The sequence below is a fragment of the Lutjanus erythropterus genome, chromosome 14, assembly GCF_056507025.1.
Source record: "Lutjanus erythropterus isolate fLutEry1 chromosome 14, fLutEry1.hap2, whole genome shotgun sequence".
NCBI classification, from domain to species: Eukaryota; Metazoa; Chordata; class Actinopteri; order Lutjaniformes; family Lutjanidae; genus Lutjanus; species Lutjanus erythropterus.
This window is the reverse complement of record NC_139330.1, coordinates 19,602,407-19,626,736: the sequence shown is the minus strand read 5'-3', so window position 1 is coordinate 19,626,736 and position 24,330 is coordinate 19,602,407. Positions and strand designations below refer to the sequence as shown.

General features: G+C 39.1%; 1 protein-coding gene across 2 annotated transcripts in view; it reads left to right on the top strand.

The window, feature by feature from the left end:
- sgms1a (sphingomyelin synthase 1a) overlaps positions 1-16,468 on the top strand; it is a 28,871-nt gene extending 12,403 nt beyond the window's left edge. Inside the window, exons 2-6 of one of the 2 annotated variants that reach the window (XM_084735816.1) lie at positions 9,029-9,921; positions 10,972-11,089; positions 12,594-12,747; positions 13,916-14,082; positions 14,623-16,468. In XM_084735816.1, the coding sequence (XP_084591942.1) occupies positions 9,305-9,921; positions 10,972-11,089; positions 12,594-12,747; positions 13,916-14,082; positions 14,623-14,799 (1,233 nt within the window). In that variant the 5' untranslated portion in view covers positions 9,029-9,304 and the 3' untranslated portion in view covers positions 14,800-16,468. The remainder of the gene's footprint in view (positions 1-9,028; positions 9,922-10,971; positions 11,090-12,593; positions 12,748-13,915; positions 14,083-14,622) is intronic. The other variant, XM_084735817.1, reaches the window with a different exon arrangement.
- The last annotated feature ends 7,862 nt before the right edge of the window (positions 16,469-24,330 follow it).

The window sequence follows — 24,330 nt, the reverse complement described above, 5'->3', positions numbered from 1 at the left end:
CTGAAGCCAAACACAGTTGAATCATTTAGCCTGTCCTTCCCAAAGAGTTCAGCAAAGATAGATGTACTACTGTTCGCTGTGCATCTTAGAAGTTTACAGTGCTTTACCTAAGTTTCGTAAGGTGTATGAGGGATTGGCGTCAAAAAGTATATGAGCTAATTTAACAACAGGACTTAACCACTGTATAATCTACTGGAGTTCAAATTTAATCCAAAGATCTTTCACTTTAACCACAGTTGTGTAAATATTAGCTTTGTGTTGTCAACCTGTGAAGCAATTGTGTACAAGGTGTAAAGGGATACATGTGAGAGTGTGGTGTTCACCCATTGTCAGTTTGTCTTACAAGATAAAAACAAATGTAAAGGGACACTACCTTTTCTAAATCTGAGAATAGAACCGGGGCAACACCCTGATAAGAATTTTGGTTTCGGTTTTCTCTTTATAGTTTCTGTACCAACACAGGAGTCAGTACTGGGGCTGAACTAGGACACAGATAAAACCATTTATTATAGGGCTTTAAATAGGCTAATAATTAGGCCTATTTTCATTGTCACTTAAACTGTTTATTATTTCTCGATTAATGGATTAGTTGTTTAATCTATAAAATAAATTGGAAATTAAAAATTGTTGATGATGTCCTCAAATGTCTTGTTGAATCCACAACCAAAAGATTCATTTACTCACAGAGAAGAATAAAGAAACCAGGAAATATTCATAATTACGAAGCCTGAATCAGAGAATGATGATGATTTTCTTAAAAATTGATAAATTGATAAATCAATTATGAAAATAGTTGCTGAATAACTTAATAGTTGACAAATTGATTGTTGCAGCTCTAGTTTATTGATTAGCCCACATTTCTTTCAGTTTAAAAGTTCACCAACAGTCCCAACCCTGAAGATATTAATTTTACTGACATATGTCAAAGAGAGGCAGAAAATCTTCACATTTGAGAAGCTGGAACCAGAAAATGTTTTGTCTTTTTGCTTGAAAAATGACTGAAATAACCATTCTGTTGATCGCTAAATCAGGTAATTGTTACAGTTCTACCTCATTTGCCTAGCTTACATAGTTTTGCAGGTTGAGGTAAACTCATGATTGACTGTAGGGGTTAATGGCAACTCTCAAATCATGTCAAACAACATGGTTGCTAAAAACAAACATAGTGAGCGGCCCAGTCAGTTTATTTGACAGCTAGTGTCCAGCAAGACTAAAGAGATACCATTCTTATAATTGTGCTGTCAGCACCTTTTTTGTTTTGTTGTAATCACATTTCTTTACTCTCAGATTTTAGATTTTCTCTTTGGTCTGTTTTTCGCTCTTACCCTCATGTGGTGAACACATTATCTTTGCTTCTTTCCTATTCATTTCTTTTGAGGATCAACCCAATGAACAGCAGTGCATACGTTTGTGTAAAGGATTGCTGAATTACATTTTTCATCCATTCATGCCTCAGAGTAATACTGGCTGCTCTTAACCTCTAGTTGCCTACGATGAGCTTAGTTTGACATGGTGGTGACATCATACAGCATGTGTGATGGGTTCCTCAGTGGAAACACTGGAATGATCTAACATTTGTTTTAGTAACCAGCTCAAGTATAGACATGTTGTGAAAAGCTCTTATTATGACAGTTTCTGTGTTCAGTGATTCTTACTGTTACCCAAGAGGCATGCTGTATTTGTCAGATATCAGATAGCCTGCATATTCCAGATGACGTGGTAAGACTGGTAAGTCAAACTGTAATATACCTCAGGTTGAGGTGCCTGCATGTGTCTTGTGTGTTGAGCCTCTGTCATGGTCTATCTGTCCTCATATCTCACTGGTATTCATGTATCTGCACTTCTGCGAATTTGACAAAAGCCATTCTTTTCTGCTGGGAGATTTCAATTTTAACAAGTTTTAAGTGTTGTGAGGGCCAACAAAAGGAAAAAGAAAAATAGACAATAAAGTATGAAACGAACAGTGGGAAACTGGAGATAGAGTGGGACAAAGTACAATGAATACGTGCTGGCTCCTGATCATGCAGGCAAGAAGGAGAATCTAGGACTAGGAAGAGGTGGAAACTAAAAGACAAAGGGTGGCGACAGGTCAGAGAAAGAGTTTTCCTCCTCTCTGAGGCTAATGCTGTTGAGTTCATGAAAGACAAGGGAATATAGGAACACATATGCAGCACAGGTGCCTAAAAGGCTCAAATTCAGATCAGGCACATATTTTAAAGATGTTAAATTGCTTTTTCAGAAAGCTTAAAACTCAGCAGGTTTCTGTAGAAAAAACATATAGTTGCTTAGTGTTATTCCAGGAGTACATCTGGGCTGCTATTCACTAGGGATGTTCCTGGCGACTAATTTCTCTGTAGATTAAATGCAAAATTTAATTTAGACTAGTCGACTAGTTTAACACTAAGAAAACACTCAGAAAGCAGTTAAAATTTAGCAGAATTTATTCATTTATAATGTTAAACACTCAATAAACGCTTCACCTTTTCAGACCGAAGAGGGTCACAGTGTCTGCGGGTAAAGGACCCAGAGCTAACCTTAGCTGCCAGCCTGACACACAGTTTGGCTAACATTAGCAGTGCTAGTAGCAGCAGCAGCAGCTCTGCTTGCAGGTCCGTTTATGTGCTTAATGTGGGCACGTTTCTCCAGTCCAGTGAATATATATCAGCTTATTCTGTCGCAGTCTTCATTCATTTGTCTGACTTTGCTGATAGAAACATCCAGGGTTGCCAGGGAGATCGGGGTATATGCGCTGGGCGAGAGGCGCTGCCGTCTGACAGTGCCGCAGCTCTGATTAGTGGCAGGCGGCTGCATAAAATCTTAGAGGCAACAGATAACTGGCATCATGCATGAATGAAATATTGATAAATATTTTAAACTTGTATTTCTAGTGCCGACTAGCGTGGGTGGGGACGTTTAATCGTATAGTTGACTAATCACGCGCATCCCTACTATTTACACTTGCAAATATTTAGTTACTGCATGTCTACATGAAACTTGTAGCAATTTTAGCATTGGCCGGTAGTCTCAAGTTTCCCAATCTGACTCATCTCTTCTCTGAAAGGTGTTTCAAAGCCTTTGTGAATGAGTCATTCTGTACCACTCTTGGCTGCCTAAAGATGGGCTATGGATGGTGTGTTTATGTTTGTGTCAGCTTGACATATTGTTGCTCCTGGGTGGGATGTTTTTTCTGGTGATGTCACATGTACTGTCTTATGCTAAACCACCCAACCACACCCCCTCTCCCCCTTTCTCCTCCACTCTGTCCCACCAAACCTTCTGAGGAGAAAGATTTACCACATATGGGGAAAGTGCAGTTGTTGTAAGGTTTAATTTTATTGTGATACAGGCCCACTTTAATCTATCACTTTCACAAGCAACCACAGATAATCTAGTTGTCTTACTCCCAGTACTGTCGTCACTTTTAGTTTGTTAGAATTATACTTTTTTTCACCAGCATTTCCGCTTGATTAGGGTTTGTATAGCATGTAGGCCTTGATGCAAAAATGAGAGGAAGTGGTGGCATGAAACACCACAAAGGCCTGATCTGTGCTGATGGTATTTCAACTTCTTGAACCATACTTGAACTACTGCACCATAACTTCTGGAGGTCAGTACTTTCTTGATAGTTATGTTTCTCTCATGATTGGTGACTGATTCTTGCAGGCCATACTTTGTATTTTTAGCTGTTTAACAATAATAGATTCACTTTATGAAAGAAGAAAGGAATACATAATCAGCTTCAACCAGTTTGCAGCTAAATTATTTGATCAGAAAGTTTTTTGGTGTGGCAAGTCAGTGCTTGACCCATCAAGCTAAACTTCAAGCTTTAAAACAGGCAGGCTAATGGAGTCTTTGAAGCTGTCCCACAGTAGCACAGGCCTGGTAGTTTTTGGAAAGTTTCTGGAGTGATGAGCACTAGCTGCTGACAATGGACATTTAAAACAAACGTGCTAGAAAAATGAGCTTGTGATTAGGGTGTTGCCATGTTAGTTCTTGGCATGTTTTGTTAGCCCTCAAGAATGCACACAATGAGTTTTATACCGAATGTAAATGTAGCTTTTGTTTGTATAGTGTTTGCCCCACCATTATCTCCACTACTGAGGTGCTCCAAAACCCTGATGATGCACTTCTTTTAAACAAAACAGAGAATAGACTTTGTAGAGGTTTGATACAAGTTTACCATCACAGATTCAGTGAAATGAAGTAAACATAATAATATTAAATAATATTAAAATAATATTGTCACCATTGATCATTTAATATGTAGTTAGGAGCCCTGAATTTTTTACTACAATTAAATAAAAATAAAAACACTAAACATTCTGAGTCATTTTTAAAGAATAAATGTCAAGTTCTTTCAAGATTTCATCTTATCAAATGTGAATATTTTCTGATTTCTTTAGTCCTCTGTGACAATAAACTGAGTATCTTTGAACTGTGGACAAAACAAGATATTTGAGGACATTGCAATTAGGCAGTCGGTAATATTCAACATCATTTGTCATATTCTGACATTTTATGGACCAAATAAGTCTATAATCCCTAATGCCAGAAGTGCACTTGAAATTAGTGCTGACTTTAGATATAATTTTGTTCTTTAATATTCAGGTAACAGTTACTCAAGAGACAAGCCTTTCAATGTGAAACACAAGGCTGGCTGTATACAACGTCAGCTGAAGTGAACATTTTCATGAGGACAATGACGGCACACAGAGTGCGTGGAAGTAAAGAAATGAAAGCACTACAGTTCCTGATAGCTTTTGAGATTAGCCTGTCTGAGATGTATCAAACCCACACAATACCACCAAAAGGTGGGGCTTGTTTTTAACTACAACACACATCTGCACTGAGCTGAAAACGTTTCTAACAGTCAAATTTGCATGATTAAGCAAGAAAACATACTCTGCTTTGCATGTAAAAGCAGCATCGCAGAACAAAAGCAAAGCAAGCATTGTATTTATCTCTAATGTGTGCTCTCTGCATCAAGTCAGTTTGCTTGTGTTTACAGATCTACAGGGACACCAGACCCCCTTTGTTTATCACTTCACTAAGTGTGAACTCTGTGCAGCGTTAAGCTTCAAAGTTCAATTGGTTAAGCTTATGCAGTCTGAAAACCTTCAAAGACCCCAGCACTATTATGTAGTGTGTGTTTGTGCGCCTTGTCTCCGTTTGTGGTTAGGTTTAAAAAGAAGGCCACTTCCCTTAACACTTTAAACATCCTCAAATGAATCATGTCAGTGCTGTAAGTAGGAGCTAGCCTACAATAAGTAAACATTTGACAATAGAACTCCCTGTTCTGTAAGCACACACCTCAGCACTGAAAATAAAGGCCTCAACAGCTCTGTGGTGTCCTCCTCTGGTGTTGACATATTTACTAAAGTTCTAGTGGGAAATAAAATACTTTCAAGGTCAGAATTCTTTGTTTGGGGAGTGGCTTCAATGTTTTCTTTTATCTTTATCTTGTATCAAAATTCACAACATCATAAGGCTGAAGCAAGTCCAGACTTTCCTCTGTTTCTCTAGTTCTCTGCCCTCGAACAATATTGTCCTGGAGTCATGCTTGATCAGATTTTCATCTGTTCTGCTTGTGGGAGAAACATTTTTATCAAAGTCTTTTCACTTGATCAGCAGGTATTGGCTAACCTCAGCACACAAAGATATTTTGGGGATGAAATATGTATTTTTTTCACAATCTTATGTTATTGCAGGGTCAGGTTGCAGCCAGTGGAAAGTACTTCAGTGCATAAATCATGTTAATGTTTTCTTTCAATTGACCAGTTGGGCAAGTGGGTCAGTAATTTGCTTGCTGAAGTCAATTTTCACTTCTTTCTGTACGAATGGTTTTATTTATTAGCAGTTATCAAATAACAAGAAAGACTAAAGTTAATTGTCATATTTATCCTAGAGCTGCAATGTTAAAAAAAATGACAGAAAATAGTGAAAAATGTCTATCCCAGTTTCTCAAAGTCCAGTGTGATGTCTTTAAATGTCTTGCTTTTCTTAGTCCAAACACTAAGATATTTATTCCATATTCAAGAGGCTAAAAACAGCATTTGCTGCTATTTGCTTGCATCAAGCAGTACTTTGACAGAGTTTGACCATGGCCTCAAAACATTACTCTGTAGCCACCAAGTTTTATCCACATGGAAATGGGACATAATGTGCTACAATTTGTGTGCAGTCAGTTTCATCAGCTATATGACAAGTCTAGGTCATTTCTCATCAGAAACCATTCCATCAGGAAACTCCACATCACAATTCATTGGAAAGTTGGACAACACAAGTGTCACAGTTAAGGAGTGCTGTGGTGAGTTGTGATAAATTGCCTTTTCTGCTTTGTTTTTGCAGAAGTTTACAATTGGACCACCAAATTGAGGAGCTTGGTGACCCATTTGGCCAATGCTTGAAAATATTACTGTTTATCGGTGCTCTAACCATTAATCAATTATCAAAATAGTTTAATTCTTCTTTCCCACTTGTCTGGCAGTCGGGCAAGCAAGTTGCTAGATTTACTAGCCTGACATGGCATTTTACTTGCCCAGGACAAGCAGACAATCCTAACATATGTATTTATTTGTACTCCAGACTTTGTCCATAAGAACAATATCACAGCACTATCAAACTATTTCTGTCATTCCAGATATGAATATTCTCATGCAGTTTTAGCATATAATTTACAAGAACCTCAAAAATGGCTTTTCTAAGATCGCTGTAGTCAGATACCTGAGTAAATACAGGTTAGTTTCAGGATTAGTTTGTTTTTCCTACTTCAGTTGAGTGAGATTATTTCTTCACTGAGTATGCTGTAAGCTGATTCATAGACCAAAGGTCTGTAGCACAGAGCTGACTCAGGGACAACTAATCTCTGATCTGTCTGAATGGTACATTGTTAACACATTGATGCAACTGCTCTGTTCCTCTTTATTCCACTCAAAACTGCTTTCCTATGCACTCCTCACATTATATTAAGGTACACAGCTGGATTGGTACATAGCTAAGCTGCTGCAGCGAGAACTCTCGTGCTGTGCTGTTTGCATGCTATCCATATGTTTATTTTTACACTTGCTCTTTGGTGTTTGTATGTTACAGTAGAATCGTGGGGTTATTGGGTCAAATTGTTCTTCAGACCTCAGCAGGAATAAATTTGATGCCAGGTGTTGTCAGAATTGTAGACGACCCAGCTTATATCCCATTTATTTGGCCCTGTTTTGCTGGCCTAAATGAACAGGCCTCTGAGCTGCGCTGAGCCGAGGTGAGATGAGGTACTGATGTGCAGTTTGTTGTCTTGCCAACCAGTCGGCCTGCCAGTGTATTTAGCTGCTGTTGGCCTTAGCTGAGCTGGCTGCGCTGGGGCCTGACTGCTGGCTGATTGCCTTCTTTACAGGGGTGGGGCTCTCTCAGTGCTCAGCACTGACTGACCTTCACTCTGATTTATGATTTCCTCCTCACAGTCTGTCTCTCTCCCCATCCTCACTCTTTCCTTGTATGCGTGCAGATCAGAACTTGCCTCCAGCTGTACCTCAACCCCCCCCCCCCCCCCCCAAGCTGGGCCACCCTGCGTCCACCACCGACATCGCAGTCTGTAAACAAACGCATGATATGCAGCAGATGTGTGAGTTCACCTCCTTGTAAATGCTTAGCTCTGGCTGTTGCCTGAAGCCTGGAGGAGAAACACACACTATGGAAAACAAAGTTAAGTTAAAAAACAAGATCTGCAAAAGAACTGGTACAATATATCTGCTGCACAGTGTATAACACAGGTACAGAGATTTTTTTTTTGTCTTAAGTGGTAAATTGAATAGTAACCTGAATGATATGGTCAGTTGACCTTGCAGTCATTAAACTCCATTAAACTGAAAAAATTAAGATTTATCTGTGTTCGGCCTTGTGTATTCTGCTTATCAAGGTAATGATTAATCACTGCCTCACTAACTGTTTACACTGACTTCAGTCTGATCATCATTCTGATTACAAATTCTAACTTAAGTAGTAAGATCGACACCAAATAAAGTGATCCACATGCTCCAAAATATTAATAAGAATATAACTTTTTTTGGACCAGATTTTAAGTTCCCTCATTTAACATCTGGCTCTGCAAGACAAAACAATGTAAAATAAGGCACAATTAGTGCCATTTCTATACTTTTTATTAATTATTGATTAATAAAATTCATTCCTAGTTTCTAACAGTAACTGTATCTTCTACTGACTACCTCTGTTTTGTTACCACCATGTTTCCGTGCCTCCTGGAAACTTGTTCTTGACATGTCACTTACCCCCATGTCAGGCAGACATGCACGGAAATATATATAAATATACTTATTGCAACCAGAGAGAAATGATTGGATCAAGTGTTCACTTTGTTATTTTCCTTTCTGATCAAATTATCAAATGTTTACACCACCCCTCTCAATCAGTTTGAAAATTCATTCTGATCACTTATTCTAATTGGGATGTTGTTCTGATTATTTAGGGTCCATGTAAACGCAGTTTTATTGTTTTCTCTTTCCATTCACCACTTTCTCTTGTCTTCAGTTCACCCCAGATATGTTGACACACTGTTATCTAATAATTGTGTTGTTGATCTAGAAACCCATTCATGTGGGTTGTTCAAAAGAACCACTGTATACAGTACTTGCATATGTTGACACATTCTCAGTGGTGAAGAGTAATGGATCCCCTCTACTTGTTTGCATAATCACATATAAAAGAGCTAATCAACACTGGATGTTACCACTGATGTATGAAAAGGTTTCCCTGTAGTGAGAGTCAACCTGCTGATCGATTGAGTCCTTGTACTGTGTCTGTTATTATTGTTAACATGTTACTATGGTGTGAATTAATGTTTCATATATGTCCACTGTCTGGAGGTGAAGTAATTTAATGAGTCATCTTTCCTATTATTCAGTCAAAGTATATACAAGCTTCCAGGTCTGATCAGACATGTGATTCATGACTACACCCAGTAGATTTGTGGAAGTGGATATAGTCACTGGATTCTGACTCACAGCATTTTATTTTCCTTTAGCAGGGGTACAGTGTGTGGGGAAGAGCTGATGAAGTGAAGAAAGACAAAGGAGGCCACTGTGGTTCATCTGCTATCCAGCCCCTCACTCTGAGTGACCTGGCTGCCTGCTTTCTCCCTCACAATCACTTCAAGAGGAGGCTGGGCTCCCTCTGGGTGCAAGGAAACACCATGTGCCAAAACTGGAGAGGACTTGCCCCATAGACAGCCAAACCTCTTGTGAACCTTCCCCTCCAGTCTGAGGACCCTCCTAATCCTCCACGTTGCCCTCTGGCCAAGATGAAGAAGGTGGCAGCATGGTCATCGGAGGATGTCTCAGATTGGCTGAGCAAAGAGGGGATGCCGGAGTACATAGATGCCCTCCGTGAGACGGACGGCCCCGCTCTGCTCAATCTCATCGAGGCGGATTTCCAGATGCCTCCCCTCTCGCTGGTGTCATCTGATGGCGGGCAGCAGCTGCTGGAAAGGCTGGAGACACTGCGAATAGAGACTCATATTGAGGCTCACAAAAATGGCCACGCAAACGGGCATGCTGGTGGGCTTCCTAATGGAACTAGCAAGCCTCAGAGGAATGGCACATTGGGGATGAAGGGGGACTTCAGGATGGAAATGGTCCACATCCCCATCCCTACAGTAGAAAAGACACGCTCCTCATTCCCTGCCGAGTGGGGGAAGACGGCCATAGCATTTGTCTACGCAGTGGTGTGCTTTGTTACTACCACTGTTGTCATTTCAGTGGTCCATGAGAGAGTACCACCAAAGGAGCACACCCCACCTCTGCCTGATAAGTTCTTTGATATGTTTGACAGGGTGGAGTGGGCCTTCTCTATCTGTGAGATTAATGGGATGCTGCTGGTGGGACTCTGGCTCATACAGTGGATTTTACTCAAGCACAGGTACAGTTAAGACACTCACTGAATTGCAGCTACAAAACTCAAAACTGGGATGTTGTGTAAAATGTAAATAAAAACGGAATGCAGTGATTTTTCAAATATTTAATGATATTTCATGTTCAAACGAATAAACTTAATTTTTTGTAAATCTCCACTCATTCTGAATATGATGCCTGCAACACATTCCAAAAAAGTTGAGACAGGGGCATTTTCTTTTAACAACACTCAGTAAGTGTTTGGGAACTGAGGACACTAATTGCTGAAGTTTTGAAAGTGAAATTCTGTCCCATTCTTACTCAATATATGACTTCAGGTACTCAAGAGTCCAGGGTCTCTGTTGTTGTGGTTTGTGCCTCATAATGCACCACACATTTTCTGACCTCTTTCACAAGGAAGCCACACTGTTGTAAAACATGCAGATTGTGTCTTGACATTGTCTTGCTGGAATAAGCAGGGACATCTCTTGAGAAGGACGTCATCAGAATGGCAGGATATGTTGCTCTAAAACCTTTATGTACCTTTCAGCATCAATGGGGCCTTCACAGATCTGAGAGTTAGCCACAAAGCCATGAGCACTAACACACCCCTAAACCATCACAGTTGCTGACTTTTGAAGTTTGCACTAGTTACAGTCTGGATCGTCCTGCTCTTTAGCCTGGAGGACATGACGGTTGCAATTTCAGAAAACAACCTGAAATGTGAACTCATCAGATCACAACAATTTTCCACTTTCTATCAGTCCATCTCAGATGAGCTCAGGCCCAGAAAAGTCAACAGCTGTTCTGGATGTTGTTGATATGTGGCTTTTGTTACTGACAACGTTTTTCCAAAGTGTTCCCAGGCAGGCAGGCATCAAATTCAGAATGAGTATATATTTATGCTGAAGTACGTTTATCAATTTGCACATAAAATGGCTTCAGTTGAATACAACTGGAAAAGGATTAGCAAATCATTACATTCTGTTCTTATTTACCCTTGAGTAGGGGTTTGTAAATGAAAACGTCAGATTATTCATTTTCTGTTTCTTTTTTTGTTTGTTTGTTTTTTCTCCAGGTCAATTATAGGCAGGCGGTTCTTTTTCATTGTGGGCACACTCTATCTGTACCGGTGTATTACAATGTACATCACCACTCTGCCTGTTCCTGGGATGCACTTCAAATGCTCTCCAAAGGTATAATACATACACGCTTTTATTACTCTTGCCACTATAGGCTGGTTGAGCTTGAAAGGCTTTTTTCTTACTTAACTGCTTTCAGCACAACTGTGCTGAATGGGCAAATTCAGCAAAAAATTAGATGTCTTTTGTAAGCTGAAAGTCTATGAGTGCTCTCCACTGACCATTGATTGTAAGATATGCATGTTCATTTTTTGTGAGTAAGAAGAACTGCGTTTGCTTCCATTTTTGTCTTTCCTTTTAGATAATGTTGCAATCCCTTTACTAGCACAGCAGTTTCATGCCCTTTTACTCAAGGTCACTGCATCATTTCTGTTGGGCTAATGACAAATAGTTCATAGAACAATTCTGGTAAAACTATAATATAAAATAGATGCAGGCTGTGTGTATGCATCGCTTAGCTTGTAAACCATTTTGGGTTAAATTCATTGTCATCAAAAAGTCATCTTCATGGTTTGAGTGTAGGAGACACACATGTAATGATCTGTGACCACCAGTGTTGAAGTCAAACATATATACAAGTCTCCACCACCCTCATCCTCCATACCCTTACTTGCTGTTCTAGTAGGATGTTGCACTGCTTCCTTCTGTGTAGCAAATGGGAACAATAATACAGGCTGTTAACAAATAATATTTAACAAAATATATTTTTCTGAACTTTGTGCTACTTTTTTAAGTCAACAATACTACTACTAACATTTTAGAGGAAATATTAGGGGAAAATCTTCATTATACTCCTGTAATTTTTTTCTGATGGGTTAATTGTTATTTGACAGATTTGTTTTATAAATCATGTAGTATAGCCCTAGAGCAATGCTTGTTGGTGCTTAATGCCTGAGGCCATTCTTTATGCAGTACATTTGTTTTTACTTTTTTCAACTACTTTTTGTTGCTAATTCATTTGTCATTTACTCTACAAACTTTAAATGCAGGAACATAACTTGTAATCAAGTATTCTTATGTTAAGCATCGGGTAACCTTGATGAGAACTTGATGAGAACTTGATGAGTAGTAAGAAAAAAAAGTTGCAAAAAAAAAAAAAAACAATGGAAAAGTAATTTAGAGGTGAGACGTGGCATCACAGAGGAATCCAGACTCAATGGAAAACCTGATAACAGCTGTTTTCACCTATACCATGAAGAAATGAACACTGCTGCCTCAATGTTGTTCATGCTGTGCTGCTCTATTCTTTTTCTCTCCTCTACATCCTACTTCAACACATCATATATTTCTTATGTGTGTGTGTATATATATATATGTATATATATATGTATGCATGTATGCATGTATGCATATATATATATATACACGTATACATATATATATACACGTATACATATATATATACGCGTATACATATATATATATATACACGTATACATATATATATATATACACGTATACATATATATACACACGTATACATATATATACACACGTATACATATATACTTAAATAATAATCTATAGATTATGTAATGAATGACTGTTTTTCTTTCAGCTTCTAGGGAACTGGGAGGCCCAGATGAGGAGAGTAATGAAGATGATTGCTGGTGGGGGCCTGTCAATCACAGGGTCCCACACCATGTGTGGAGATTATCTGTACAGCGGCCACACCGTCATGTTAACACTAACATACCTCTTCATCAAAGAGTGTAAGTTTCACTGCATCTATTCTAGAGTTTAAGTAAAAACATAAATCAATCAGTCAGACTATTTACATAGCACTTTTCATACAAACAAAATGTAACACAAAGTGCTCCACACAACAGAACAATAAACCCCCACTCAGCTACACATACCCAATGACTTTGTAACTGATAAAGCACTAAAATAAGAACAGCACTTATTAAAACTTGGAACTGAAGAAACATCATCATACGTGAAGAAACACCAGAGGCAGGATAAAAACTAAAACACACTAAAATAAGTATAAAGATAAACAAGTGAGTAAAAACATGAAGCTCATTTTACTTTAGTGAAGTCTTGGACACCCACATCTCTCATAATGCAGTGTGAACTTCCCTCAGAAGGTCAGTTCACATATCAAAAGAGTAATAGTAATAACAGTAATAGAGTAATAGTAATCGGAAATGGTGACTAGGCTGTTAAACCATTTCTTTTTAAAGGCAGAGGGGCGCTCAGTTAAATCTTTAATTTAATTTATTAATTTTGATTCTTAAATTGGCATTAAGATGTCTTATTACAACATATTCTCTTGGTGTTTTAGGTTCACACACGACTTCCAGTACCATCTCTATCTCCCCAATTAATTGTGGCTACGCCTTGTGTGGCTTTTGCTTCTCTAACTAGTGTCAGGAAATGTAGACACAAAGGAAATGAGGAGGAAATGTTGCACTGCCCACTCACAGGCATGTTAGCATGTTTGTTTCAATGTGCTAAGGCATTACGTAACTGCCTTCTCTGTTCCTTATTTCTGTTATCTCATGGATAGAGTTTACCCTCGGACTTTGTTTATCACTCAAGCTCAAGGGTCAGAAGTTGTTTTAACTGCTTGGTCAAGTGGTAGAAGGTGTTATTACATTTTTCACAAAAGCTTTGAGTCGACAGTTCTTTTCCACTGCTACTACACATGGCACTGCAATGTTTTTCCACAAGGTTTCTGGTGCCAACCTTGATTGATTTTGCAGTGACATCTAGTGGTGAAAAGGAGAACAATTTGGTTGATATTTCCTCTGAGGAGCCACAGTGCCTGTTCTGAACTGTTGAGGCCAAAAATTGTATCCTTTTCTTTGAAGTTGATACTGTTGTGTTTTGATCAGTGTCTCTGGTGTATTAACTGCTGCTCTGTTTGACTGGCAGATTCTCCCAAGCGGTTCTGGTGGTACCACTGGATTTGCTGGACATTGAGTGCTGTGGGGATCTTCTGCATCCTTCTAGCACATGACCACTACACTGTGGACGTGGTGGTTGCTTACTTCATCACTACACGCCTCTTTTGGTGGTACCACACTATGGCCAACCAGCAGGTGAGTGCTGCACAACTTATGTTACTAAACTTTGACTTGTAGAATTGAACTAAGAAGTTAATATTCCTTTTATAAAGTTGGATTTAACTTCAGTCTTGCTTCTAAATGTGTTTTTGGTTAAATAACGTGTTGTTCATGATGTAAAAATTGAACCAATAAACACTAATGTAAATTGTGCTGTATTAACTTACAGAAACCTGATTTCCCAAAATGTCCTGTATTCCTTTAATATCTATGGCTTTACAACATTATCTTGAGTTTTCAGGTATTTAAGTCACATATTTCTGTTTGGTTATTTTTGCTATCAGTTGTCGCTCAAGTACAGAATTGCATCTGATTTACACTTGATTGTTCCTGTCCCTATTTTTATGTGTATGCAAAGGAGTTTGTGGGAAAGACTTTATGAACCAAAGTGCAGTTAGACAGTAGTCCCTGAGTAATTTGAAGCAAATTGTTTAAAATGAATAAATATGTAAAGAAATGTGCATTAAATATTGTATGGAACGACCCCCCTGACAGTATTTGTGTGTGTTGTTTCAGTCGCTGAAGGAGACATCACAGAGTAACCCGTTCTCACGGGTGTGGTGGTACAGACTGTTCCAATACTTTGAAGAGAACGTCAACGGCACAGTCCCTCGGAACTATCAGCTGCCGCTGTCATTGCGATCGTTGCAGTGGAGCCGTGGCGTGAAGTACAGCAAACTGGACACCCAGTGACCCTCATCATCGTCACAGCAGGCGAGGACTATGACTTCCATAAGTGCTGTTTTTACCCATGGAAGATGGCACTGTTAAATGTAGCGCGCTGTCCTTTCACCTCTAGTAACAGACACATCCCTGTCCAAATGGGTAGCACTGTGACCCACCTAGTATTTTTTTTCTCAGTGTGTATATATACGTATATATATATATATATATATTATTTTTGTTTTCTCTCATCCTCTTTCTCTTCTTGTCAACACAGAGCACTAATTTATATTTGTTTTGTGTCTTTTCCTCTTCGTGGGCCACATAACCGTGTCTCTCTGCTTTAGTAGCAGATCCATGAAGCATTTCGACAGACTTCTAAAACTTAAACTGTTTGTTGGCCATAAGGACTCAATTAATTTTTTCCCCTCTCTGCACAAAACCCTAGTTAATGTCTTCATGTTCTTACAAGGTTTTTAGTGCAAATGGTGTCAATCAACTATGTATTTGATAACCAAAATGCCATAAGCATTTTTTCTTTTTTTTTTTTTTATAGCAAATTAGTTTTTGTAAACTTGTCCTTGCTAAAATGAGTCAAAGGTGCAAAAAATAATTTTTTTAAGTATGTCAAACTTTATTTTTCAAGAACTAAACGATGTCCAAGAAGAGATTTTTAGATTTTTACCTTTTTCAAGATGGATAACTGAGAGCATAAGAATCTAATGTGGTATAACATTAATCCAGTGCCTTTCTTAGCTTGATTGTAAAACAGTTCAAGTACTACGTGTCTTGTGTCTCTCTGCTGCAGGTGTGACCACACTGCAGTGTGAGGGGGTACTTAGTTAACAGTCTCGTTCCCGTGAATGTAAAAACTACGCCAGCCTTACCAGAAAATTGGTTTTCTCAAAACAAAGTGCAGTGAGTGAAATGTCCCGTTAATTTATTGATGCTTTACGATGTCAGTTTGTGTTTAGTTGGTTATTGCTGTTCTAGCAGAAAAAATGACTGTTAATTGTATTTTTTATGTCCGTAACATTTCATTTTTACCAATCAGTCTTTAACCAACACCAGCCATGATTATTGATGCTCAGTCGCCCGTGGGCAGCCCCACATCTGTTACTTTTACTTTCCAACAGTATCTGCTAAACATCACTGCCTGATTGGCATAAGAAATGTGTCCAAGGTGCAGAGTTAAGTCATTCTGGACCTCGCACTCTTTTGCATCATCACTGCATCTATTTGCTCAGGAGATAATGAGCCCCTCTCTTGTTCCCCACATCCAGTCCCATTTTGAAATCGGAACTATACAAATTTCTGTCTTTGCTTTTTGGGGGTGAGATCCAGAAGAAAATGTTCGATGTGACAGCAAAGTTGTGAAAACAGAAACTTCAGGCAAAGTTTCTGAGCATGTCTGTGATGAATCTGTACGTATTGTGCTAAATTAAGCTGCTACCTTACAGTTTGAAGACAGTATATCTTCTACATTAGGGCTGCAACTCATGATTACTTTCATTGTCTTTTAATTTCTTTATTAATTGATAAGTTGTTTGGTCCATAAACTGTCAGAAAACGGTTGAAAAATGATGATCAGTGTTTTTAAAACCCAAGATGATGTCCTCGTTTTGTCCACAACCCAAAGATTTCATAAAGGAGTATAGAAACCAGAAAATATTCGCATGTAGGAAGCAGGAATCATAGAATTTACTTTTTTTCCTCAAATCAAACCAATTAATTGATTATCAAAATAGTTGCCAGTTCATTTAATTGTGGACAACCAATTGATAAATCGTTGCACCTCTATTCTACATTGCCTCCTCAAGTGCAACACCACAACAGTCTTCTTTCTAGAAGTAATAAATGCTCAACATGGTACTTCTGTGAGGGGGACAAGCTAAAGCATGGTGCACGGAGCTCGTCATATATCTGGCCATATATGTGCAAACAGGATAACGGTAATTTCCATGAATGTGAAAATGTGTCCCTATTATTGATGATCCTAATTATAAACATGTCAACTTTTTTGTTTGGATTTTGCTTTTCTTTGTGTAACTATGACTGAACTATAAAGAAGAAGTATTGGAAAAGTTCATCTATAGGGAATGATTTAATTTATTGTATTAAACTTTACTTTCAAATTAAACTGATTAGTTTTGATGAAGAATACTGCACTAATTATACAACTTCAAAATAATATCAATGTGATTAATTCTTTGTCAAAAGGAGGAGGTGAGAAAATAACATTTTCAGTGTGAGCTCATGATACCTTTCAATGCCAACAAGAGTCTTAATGTTTGAGATAAATTACAGCACAGGCTCCGTCCTGTAGCATTATCCAATCATTTCACTTCTACAAAGAACAGATTGTCAGGTTTTAAGAGCACAGCAGGTTCGTATTTTGGAGAACGTCCGAAGAAATGGTCCAAATGTGGCTCTCTAATAATGCTCGAGAGCTTTGATGAGGATGAAGGTTGGAGTTAATGTCTGTCTTCTAGTTTGCCAATCAAAGTTTTCTTTTTGTCTCTAAAGAAAATTGGTTATACTGTATGTCTCTCTGTAAACTTCCCACCCACTTTGTCCATTTTTGTGTGTATACCAGATGTTTGTAAGATATGATAAAGGATTCTACTTGGGATGCTTTTGAATAAAACATTTTACTATAATGTATTTGATTTACTGTCAGTCTCTTTCTTTGAGTTCATCACAATCTGTTTTTCCTCACAGCAGATTACACTCATTCTGTCGACTCATTGTGCCAAAAGATGACGTCATGGCAGAGGCACTAACAGCCAGCAGATGGACACATTGAGTCGCATAAATGAGACCAGTATAATGAGGGGTGGCCCCTTCTAAAAAGTTTTGGTTTTTTTTGCCTCCAGTGCATACTTGTACACTCCTCCTGTAAGTATGTCTGACAGTTCATTCTTAACCCTTTCTGGCATGTCTTACTCATGTTCCAAACTTTAGTCTTTTCTTTACCACTTAGATGTTTATACTTGGCTGAGCATGAAGATTTTGAGTAAACACACATCCTACACATTAAAAAAAAAGTTTTAAAAGCTATATATATAAATGCAACACGTATGTTTTTGCTCCCATTATTCATGAGGTAAGTTTTTTATTATTCTGTTAATTATTTTTATGACAAAAACAAAACAGGGTCATCACAGGTAAAGTTAGAAGCCCAACATGATGTGAAATAAACATTTGATTGTGGTTTCTTTGGAGTATAAAGATCTGTGGGTCCTTTATGATATGACCTTAGAGGTACTTATAACCCATGACTCTGAGTCATGTAAAAGCCAGGGTACTAATGTTATTACAGAAGACAAGCTAAGAAGAAAATAAAGTCCTCCAAACAAAACAACAAAATGCAACAGACTTTCATTTTTTCCAGTATTTTTCTCATTTTTGGTGGTATGTCTCAGAAAGAAAGCGACAAAAGGTGTATTTCTCTTGCACTTTGTTCAGAAATTTGTTATAATCTGTGTTAGTGAGCACTTCTCCTTTGCCAACATAATACATCCACGTGACCAGTGTGGCATATAAAAGATGCTGATTCAAGCTCATGGTCATTGTATAGGTGTGTTTTAAAAAAGCCTTTAATTAGGTAGTGAACTATGGCTAACAATACTATGGTCTAACAATATAGTTGTTCTATTTATGTTAATAGAAGAAACTTTGATTTTTTTTTTTTTTTTTTACTTCAACTCATGAAAAATAGGAGCAAAAAGTATAGTATATAAACAGTATATAAACAACCAATCATATACATCCACACACATATAAGCTAATTGTACCCTGTTTAAATGTGGTTTGTAATGTGTGTGATGATGACTCAACAAGCCAAAACGTGTTGGTCTAATGTTTTAGTTTAGACTTTAGTTTTGACCTTTTTTAGACTTTTTTCCTTCTCTGTCCACCTTGGAAGTAGGTGAAGTTGTGCCAAAAATCTTCTAAGGCATCATCTTTTCCTACTGAACTGAAAGAATACTGTACAAAACTCTTGTGTGAAATAACCAAAACTGTTTGAACTTTGTCAAAAAGTTAGAGCTCACATCACTCACATTAAGAAGCTGAGTAAGAAAATCGGTTTTCTGGGCCTTTAAGAGAGCCAACATTTAAAGTTAGCTACTGACTTTTCCCTGAGTTTCACTCTAGGAGTGAAATTATGAAGCACTCTTGGAAGTCTAACAAATACGTGTCTAAAAATTTTCATCTCGCAAATTATCAGAGGACTGATCCGGTGCTGATTATTGTGTAATCTCTTCATGACAGCCTCTAGAGATCCGAGAGATCCAAATAAAACTAATTAGATCACGACCTCAGCTGCTGATAAATTGTTGCTAGGGGGGTTTGAGTCACCTCTGGCGTTTCCTGTAGTTGCCTGCTAAAAGAGCACGAGGGTCCTCACAGTCCCTTGGATGAAAAGGGGCATATATTTATCTGGAGCTGCCTCCTCGGCCAGCTGGAGAATTCACTGGCACCCTGGAGAGGCTGTGCTGGCCAGCCAAGCCTAACTCCTACACACTACTACTGCACACATTCGAATGTGGAAGAGGGAGGGGTGAGTCTGTGCTCTAAACATCTTCTAGCTGACTTCATTAAATAGGCCAGAGTGATGCTCTCAAGATAGTTCTCAGCATAATGTGGCTGAAAATATTTTAATTATGCAGGTGTGCAGACTGTACTCTGGACAGAAAACAGACTCTGCTCTTAATTACTGTCACTACACATCTGAATTGAGAGTTTGGGGTGGCAAAATACTTTGTGTCTTGACTCAGGTAGTTACAGTAGTTAGGTATTATTCAAATCAGAATCTGTGAATGATTTTATAAGACGGATAATGTGTTAGCATGTAAAAACGCAGCGTCTGCTGTGGTGTTGCCCACCCTGCAGCATCCTGTTTTCCAATCTGGCCACTTTCTATGCTCCACTGTTCATCGATCCCTCCCCTACGCTGGTGATTCGAAAAAATGCTGCAAAAGTGCCCTCTAGGGTGCCCTTCCATTGGACAAAACTCCCTATAAAGTGCCCTTCCAGTGGATAAAATGTGATAAAATGCCCTGTACAGTGCTGTGCTGCAGGAGTGGGCAAAATATGATGAAGTGCCCTCTAGAGTGCTCTCCAGTGGATAAAATGCAATGCAATGCCATATACTGCATGCAATTGCTGGCCAAGTCATTTTTTTCACCCTTGCCCCTCAGTCCGCCACTGACTCACTGTGCCTCAATATGTGAAAAGACATAATAGCTTTATTTTTACAGTTACACTGTGGTATCACAATGCACTGTCTGCTGCGACAACTGACCCTCCCTCAAGGCCATGAAGCCAAGAAAAACAACGCTCTGATTCATGGGTTCACAAAAGCAAATTCTATTCTATTCTCAGCAGTCCTGTGGTCTTTCACCGTAATACCATACTTAGCCTGTGAAGATAATGTTGCTGGAGTGCAAATGGAGTCTTGTCTATTAATGGATGGCTCGGGAAGTGGGTGGCATGAGAAAGAGGGATTTGGGTAATAAAACTGCCATGTTGTATACAATCATGTTCTGGACTGTAGTCCTCATCACCTCCTGTGCTTGTACTGGTGACACTTAATGGATAGAAACACTGTCACGCATTTACATACATAAAGTCCATTGATTGTTTGATGTCTTGTAAAGATTAATAAGTTATAAGGTAATGGTAAAGGCCAACTTTGTCAAATACACAAGTGAGACTCCTTTTAAAATGTGTCCTATGCAAAAAGTCAGCCGGAGACGAACTTCTCTGCTGACTCAGCGAGTTCAAGCATTAGCATTTGCATTAGCTTACCTTAGCGAGCTACATTTATGAATTCTGTTTGTGAAAGTCGGCATTTTATCCGACAAAGTCCACAGTCAGCTAGAAACGAGAAGCTCCTCTTTTTTTTTTATGTCTCTAGAGAATCAAAGATTTAGTGTTTCAAAAATTACTTCCAATATTGATTTTAAATCTGCCAACGTTATCACTGTAAACTGCATATGTACAGTGTAAGAATAGAAAGCCTGACAGGCGTAGCAACAGTAACTAAGGAGGATGGGGTTTAGCGGAGGGTCAGTTATACAGACTACGATGCACAGTGAGATTCAGTCTCTGCATTTAACCCGTTCGAAGTGTATTAGGAGCAGTTTGACAATAAAATTCCCCCCACGTCTCCCTGTGTTTTCAATCATTTTTCTAGTGCTGTGGAGTGTTTTTGCAGAGCATGTGAATGAGAATGCATATGATTCTCTGACTGATATCTAACAAGTGATGTCGCCTGAACAAGACCTGCATTAAGTGATTACTTTGCCCACTTGTGCACAGAAGAAACAAGTCATAAACACAACATTGACATACAGTCACCTTTAAGTTGATATGGTGGGCTTGTTAACAAACAGTTGCTTAGTTACACATGCAGCAGCTACAGAGACACATTATCATCCACCTGGAGAGTGTTTCTGGCTACCTGCAGAATGTTAAGTCCAATAGTCACTGTCTTTTAACTCTGTTTTTGGTCTCCACCAACTCCTGAGGGAAATACCTGACTCATTACCTGCTAACTGCTCCAATATGATCCCCAGAAAGTTGTTAACTGTGGCTGTCTTTTGTTTGGTGCTGAGCAGGTAGTGTACAGTAGTAGCAGCGGCCTGCTGCAACCATGAGAGTGAACCAAAACATAAGTTGTGGGCTGGACTGCTAAGGAATTAGCTGAAACTCATTAAAGCCAAGGAGAGCTGCAGATTGAGATAATAATCTTCTGTGTGAGCCATATATATATATTTATGCAAATCATTTGTTAACCATGGTAACATGAATGCACATATGTACAGGAATTTTCCCTGATTGGTAAGTCAAAAGTGGTTAAAACTGCTTGTATCCTACTCCATGGATGTTGTCAGATTAGAGTATGTGACAGTGATCCCATAGTAATTAGCCCTGAATCATTACCTTTTTGTCCTGTTTCTATCAGCTGTTCATTGTAGCTTTTCTTTAATGGTTATAAGGACCACTATAAAGTGAAGTGATGCATGTGGTCAAAAGTCCCAGTGCTGTTGTACTCTATATCAGCACTCAGGATTCCTCTTGTCCAATCAAATTACTTAGCCAGAACAAACTGTTGCATAATCCACTTTTGATATGCAGCAGCTTAATATTCTCTGTGCTGTTTTGTGTTTTGGCTCATTCCCTGCCAGCACAGATTTGAAGGACAACAAAAATAGCTGCTTTCAAAACTATCAAGATAAGTTTTTATATCTTTTTTATTGCAAGCTATTTTTCAGATGCGGTGAGGTCATTAAAGAAACAACACTGCGCCATTCGGAGGCCTCCTTTCATTTCAAGTTTCCTCTCAAGAGACTTGATATGATCGAAGCACTCCAGGCCCAGAATGAACATGGCTGCCGCTGAACACAGTGACAGTTGTAATGATGATAGTTATTTTCATCACACACGCCATTATCAGGGCTGCTGAGATGTAATGCCACCTCCTCCACCATCAGGGCTCCACACACACATCTCAAGAGGCCATGAAATGACCAGAGCGTAAAGAGGCGACCGTGTCATCCCCCCGCTAACCACTGAAGTTAATCCTTGCTTCGGAGCTCTCTCATCCTGCCATGCTCTGTCAGCTGGGCCAACACTCCCCCCAGCCTCTGACCACTTGAAATTGCATTGCAGTTTCAGTCCATCTACCACCGGAGAGGTGAGTCAGAAACTGGCAGTCCTAACAGCATAACGGCCAATATGACAAAGTGGTGATTGTCAGTGGTGGGGGTCACCTCCCGGCCATGTCGCGCTCTAAGAAGGTCCGAGGCTCAAAGTCAAACCCCAGCTCAGACTGTCCTGTTAGGTTGAGATACAGTATGTGACTCTGCCTCCTCTGCCTTCTGTAATGTTTTGGACCGAGTCCCTGTCTGAGCTGGAATCATCTCAGAGAACGACATACTGTGTGATATAACAAGTCAAAAGTCACCTCGTTGCCAACTGAGGGGACACTCTCATGACTGATGGAAACAGTCTCTGTGCCATCTGTCCACAGTCGCTGCCACCAGTGCTGGCACAGCAGACCGAACAAATAGAGGCGTCCTCAGTCATTTCACTGCTCTACCTGGAAGGCCGATTTTTAATGCATCATCCTTGAACAGACACTTTGATCTGTGGCTGCTGAGTAGTTTATTTTTACTGAGGGAATCTGGAAAGAGGCCACGTTCCCAACACATTTGTGTGAACAGATGGAAGACTGATTCCTGTCAGATCGTGACCGTCAAAGTGTCATTTAGATAGAGACCACACCGCTACTGAACTGAGGCTCTACTGGCCTCTATTGATCACAGTAATGTGGATATAGTTTGTCCTCGGATTTCAGCCAGCAGCACTTATGAACAGTGGTGCCATGGGGTCTTCTCGAACATCTGTACATCACTGCCTCGAATTAAGCCACTGGAGGTCAGCAAAAGCAAAAACTTCAAGGCATGTAAAAGGGACAGTTCACTCCAAAATCATAAATACATATTTTTCCTTCTGCTTGTAGTGCTATTTATCCATCTACAGTATATTGCTGTAAAGATATCAGCTGTAAAGACCTGCCTTCTTTTGAATATCATGGCGCTTGGCTTGTAGTACTTAAAATGCCAACAATTACATTTGAAAAAAAATTATCAGGAATGTCTTTTTCCAGAAGTCATGACCCAGAGATCATGTTGTGAGCAGTTTCATGTAGGAACTATTTTCTTTCTACCATCCACCAGCCATATCACTGCGCAGAAGGAAGGCTCATGCTGGTGGCAATGTGGGATGTAAACATTAATTTGGTAGAAAGAAAATAGTTCCTACATGAAAGTGCTCACAACAAGGTCTGTGGATTATCTTGAGTAACTGGGTTGTGATTTCTGGCCAGAGACATTGCTGTCGAATTTTCTTCTATTATATTCAAGAGAAGGCAGGGATCTCTAGAGCTTGGTAGCTTGCACCAAAACAATCTAGAATGATAAAATAGCACGGCAGGTATGAGGAAAATATTTATTTTATGTTTTTAGGGGTAAATTGTCCCTTCATGAAGTTATTCTTTAAACCTTTTGACCACTTGGGAACAGTGTAACAAACTGTAATACATTACTTTATATATTGCTTATATATACAATGATTTTTTTTTAGCAGAGAAGTTGTTCTTTGCTTGCTACCTGGGGACTGCAGATTAAAATTAACCTATAGGCTGTGACAATAACCGCAATACCATAATACCACAGTCATGTGACCCACCACAAGTGAAGCTCATTACCGTCACCACCGCAATTTTATTTTGAAGGGTCATTCTCATGTTGAGATCAGTGTATGGATCTATTAATACATCTAAGGATCAGTACTGTCTCACACACACAGTCAGGAACACAGCCTCTGACTGGTTGACAAGTCAGGAACTCATGAACAGGAACTGGTTGGCAAACTCCCCCCAAGGCATCTTTGGATTGCTAGTGGGCAACTAAAAACATGCTAATGACAACAACAACAACAACAACAACTGTTTACAAGAAAACTGGCTAAAACTGGCTAAATAACCCC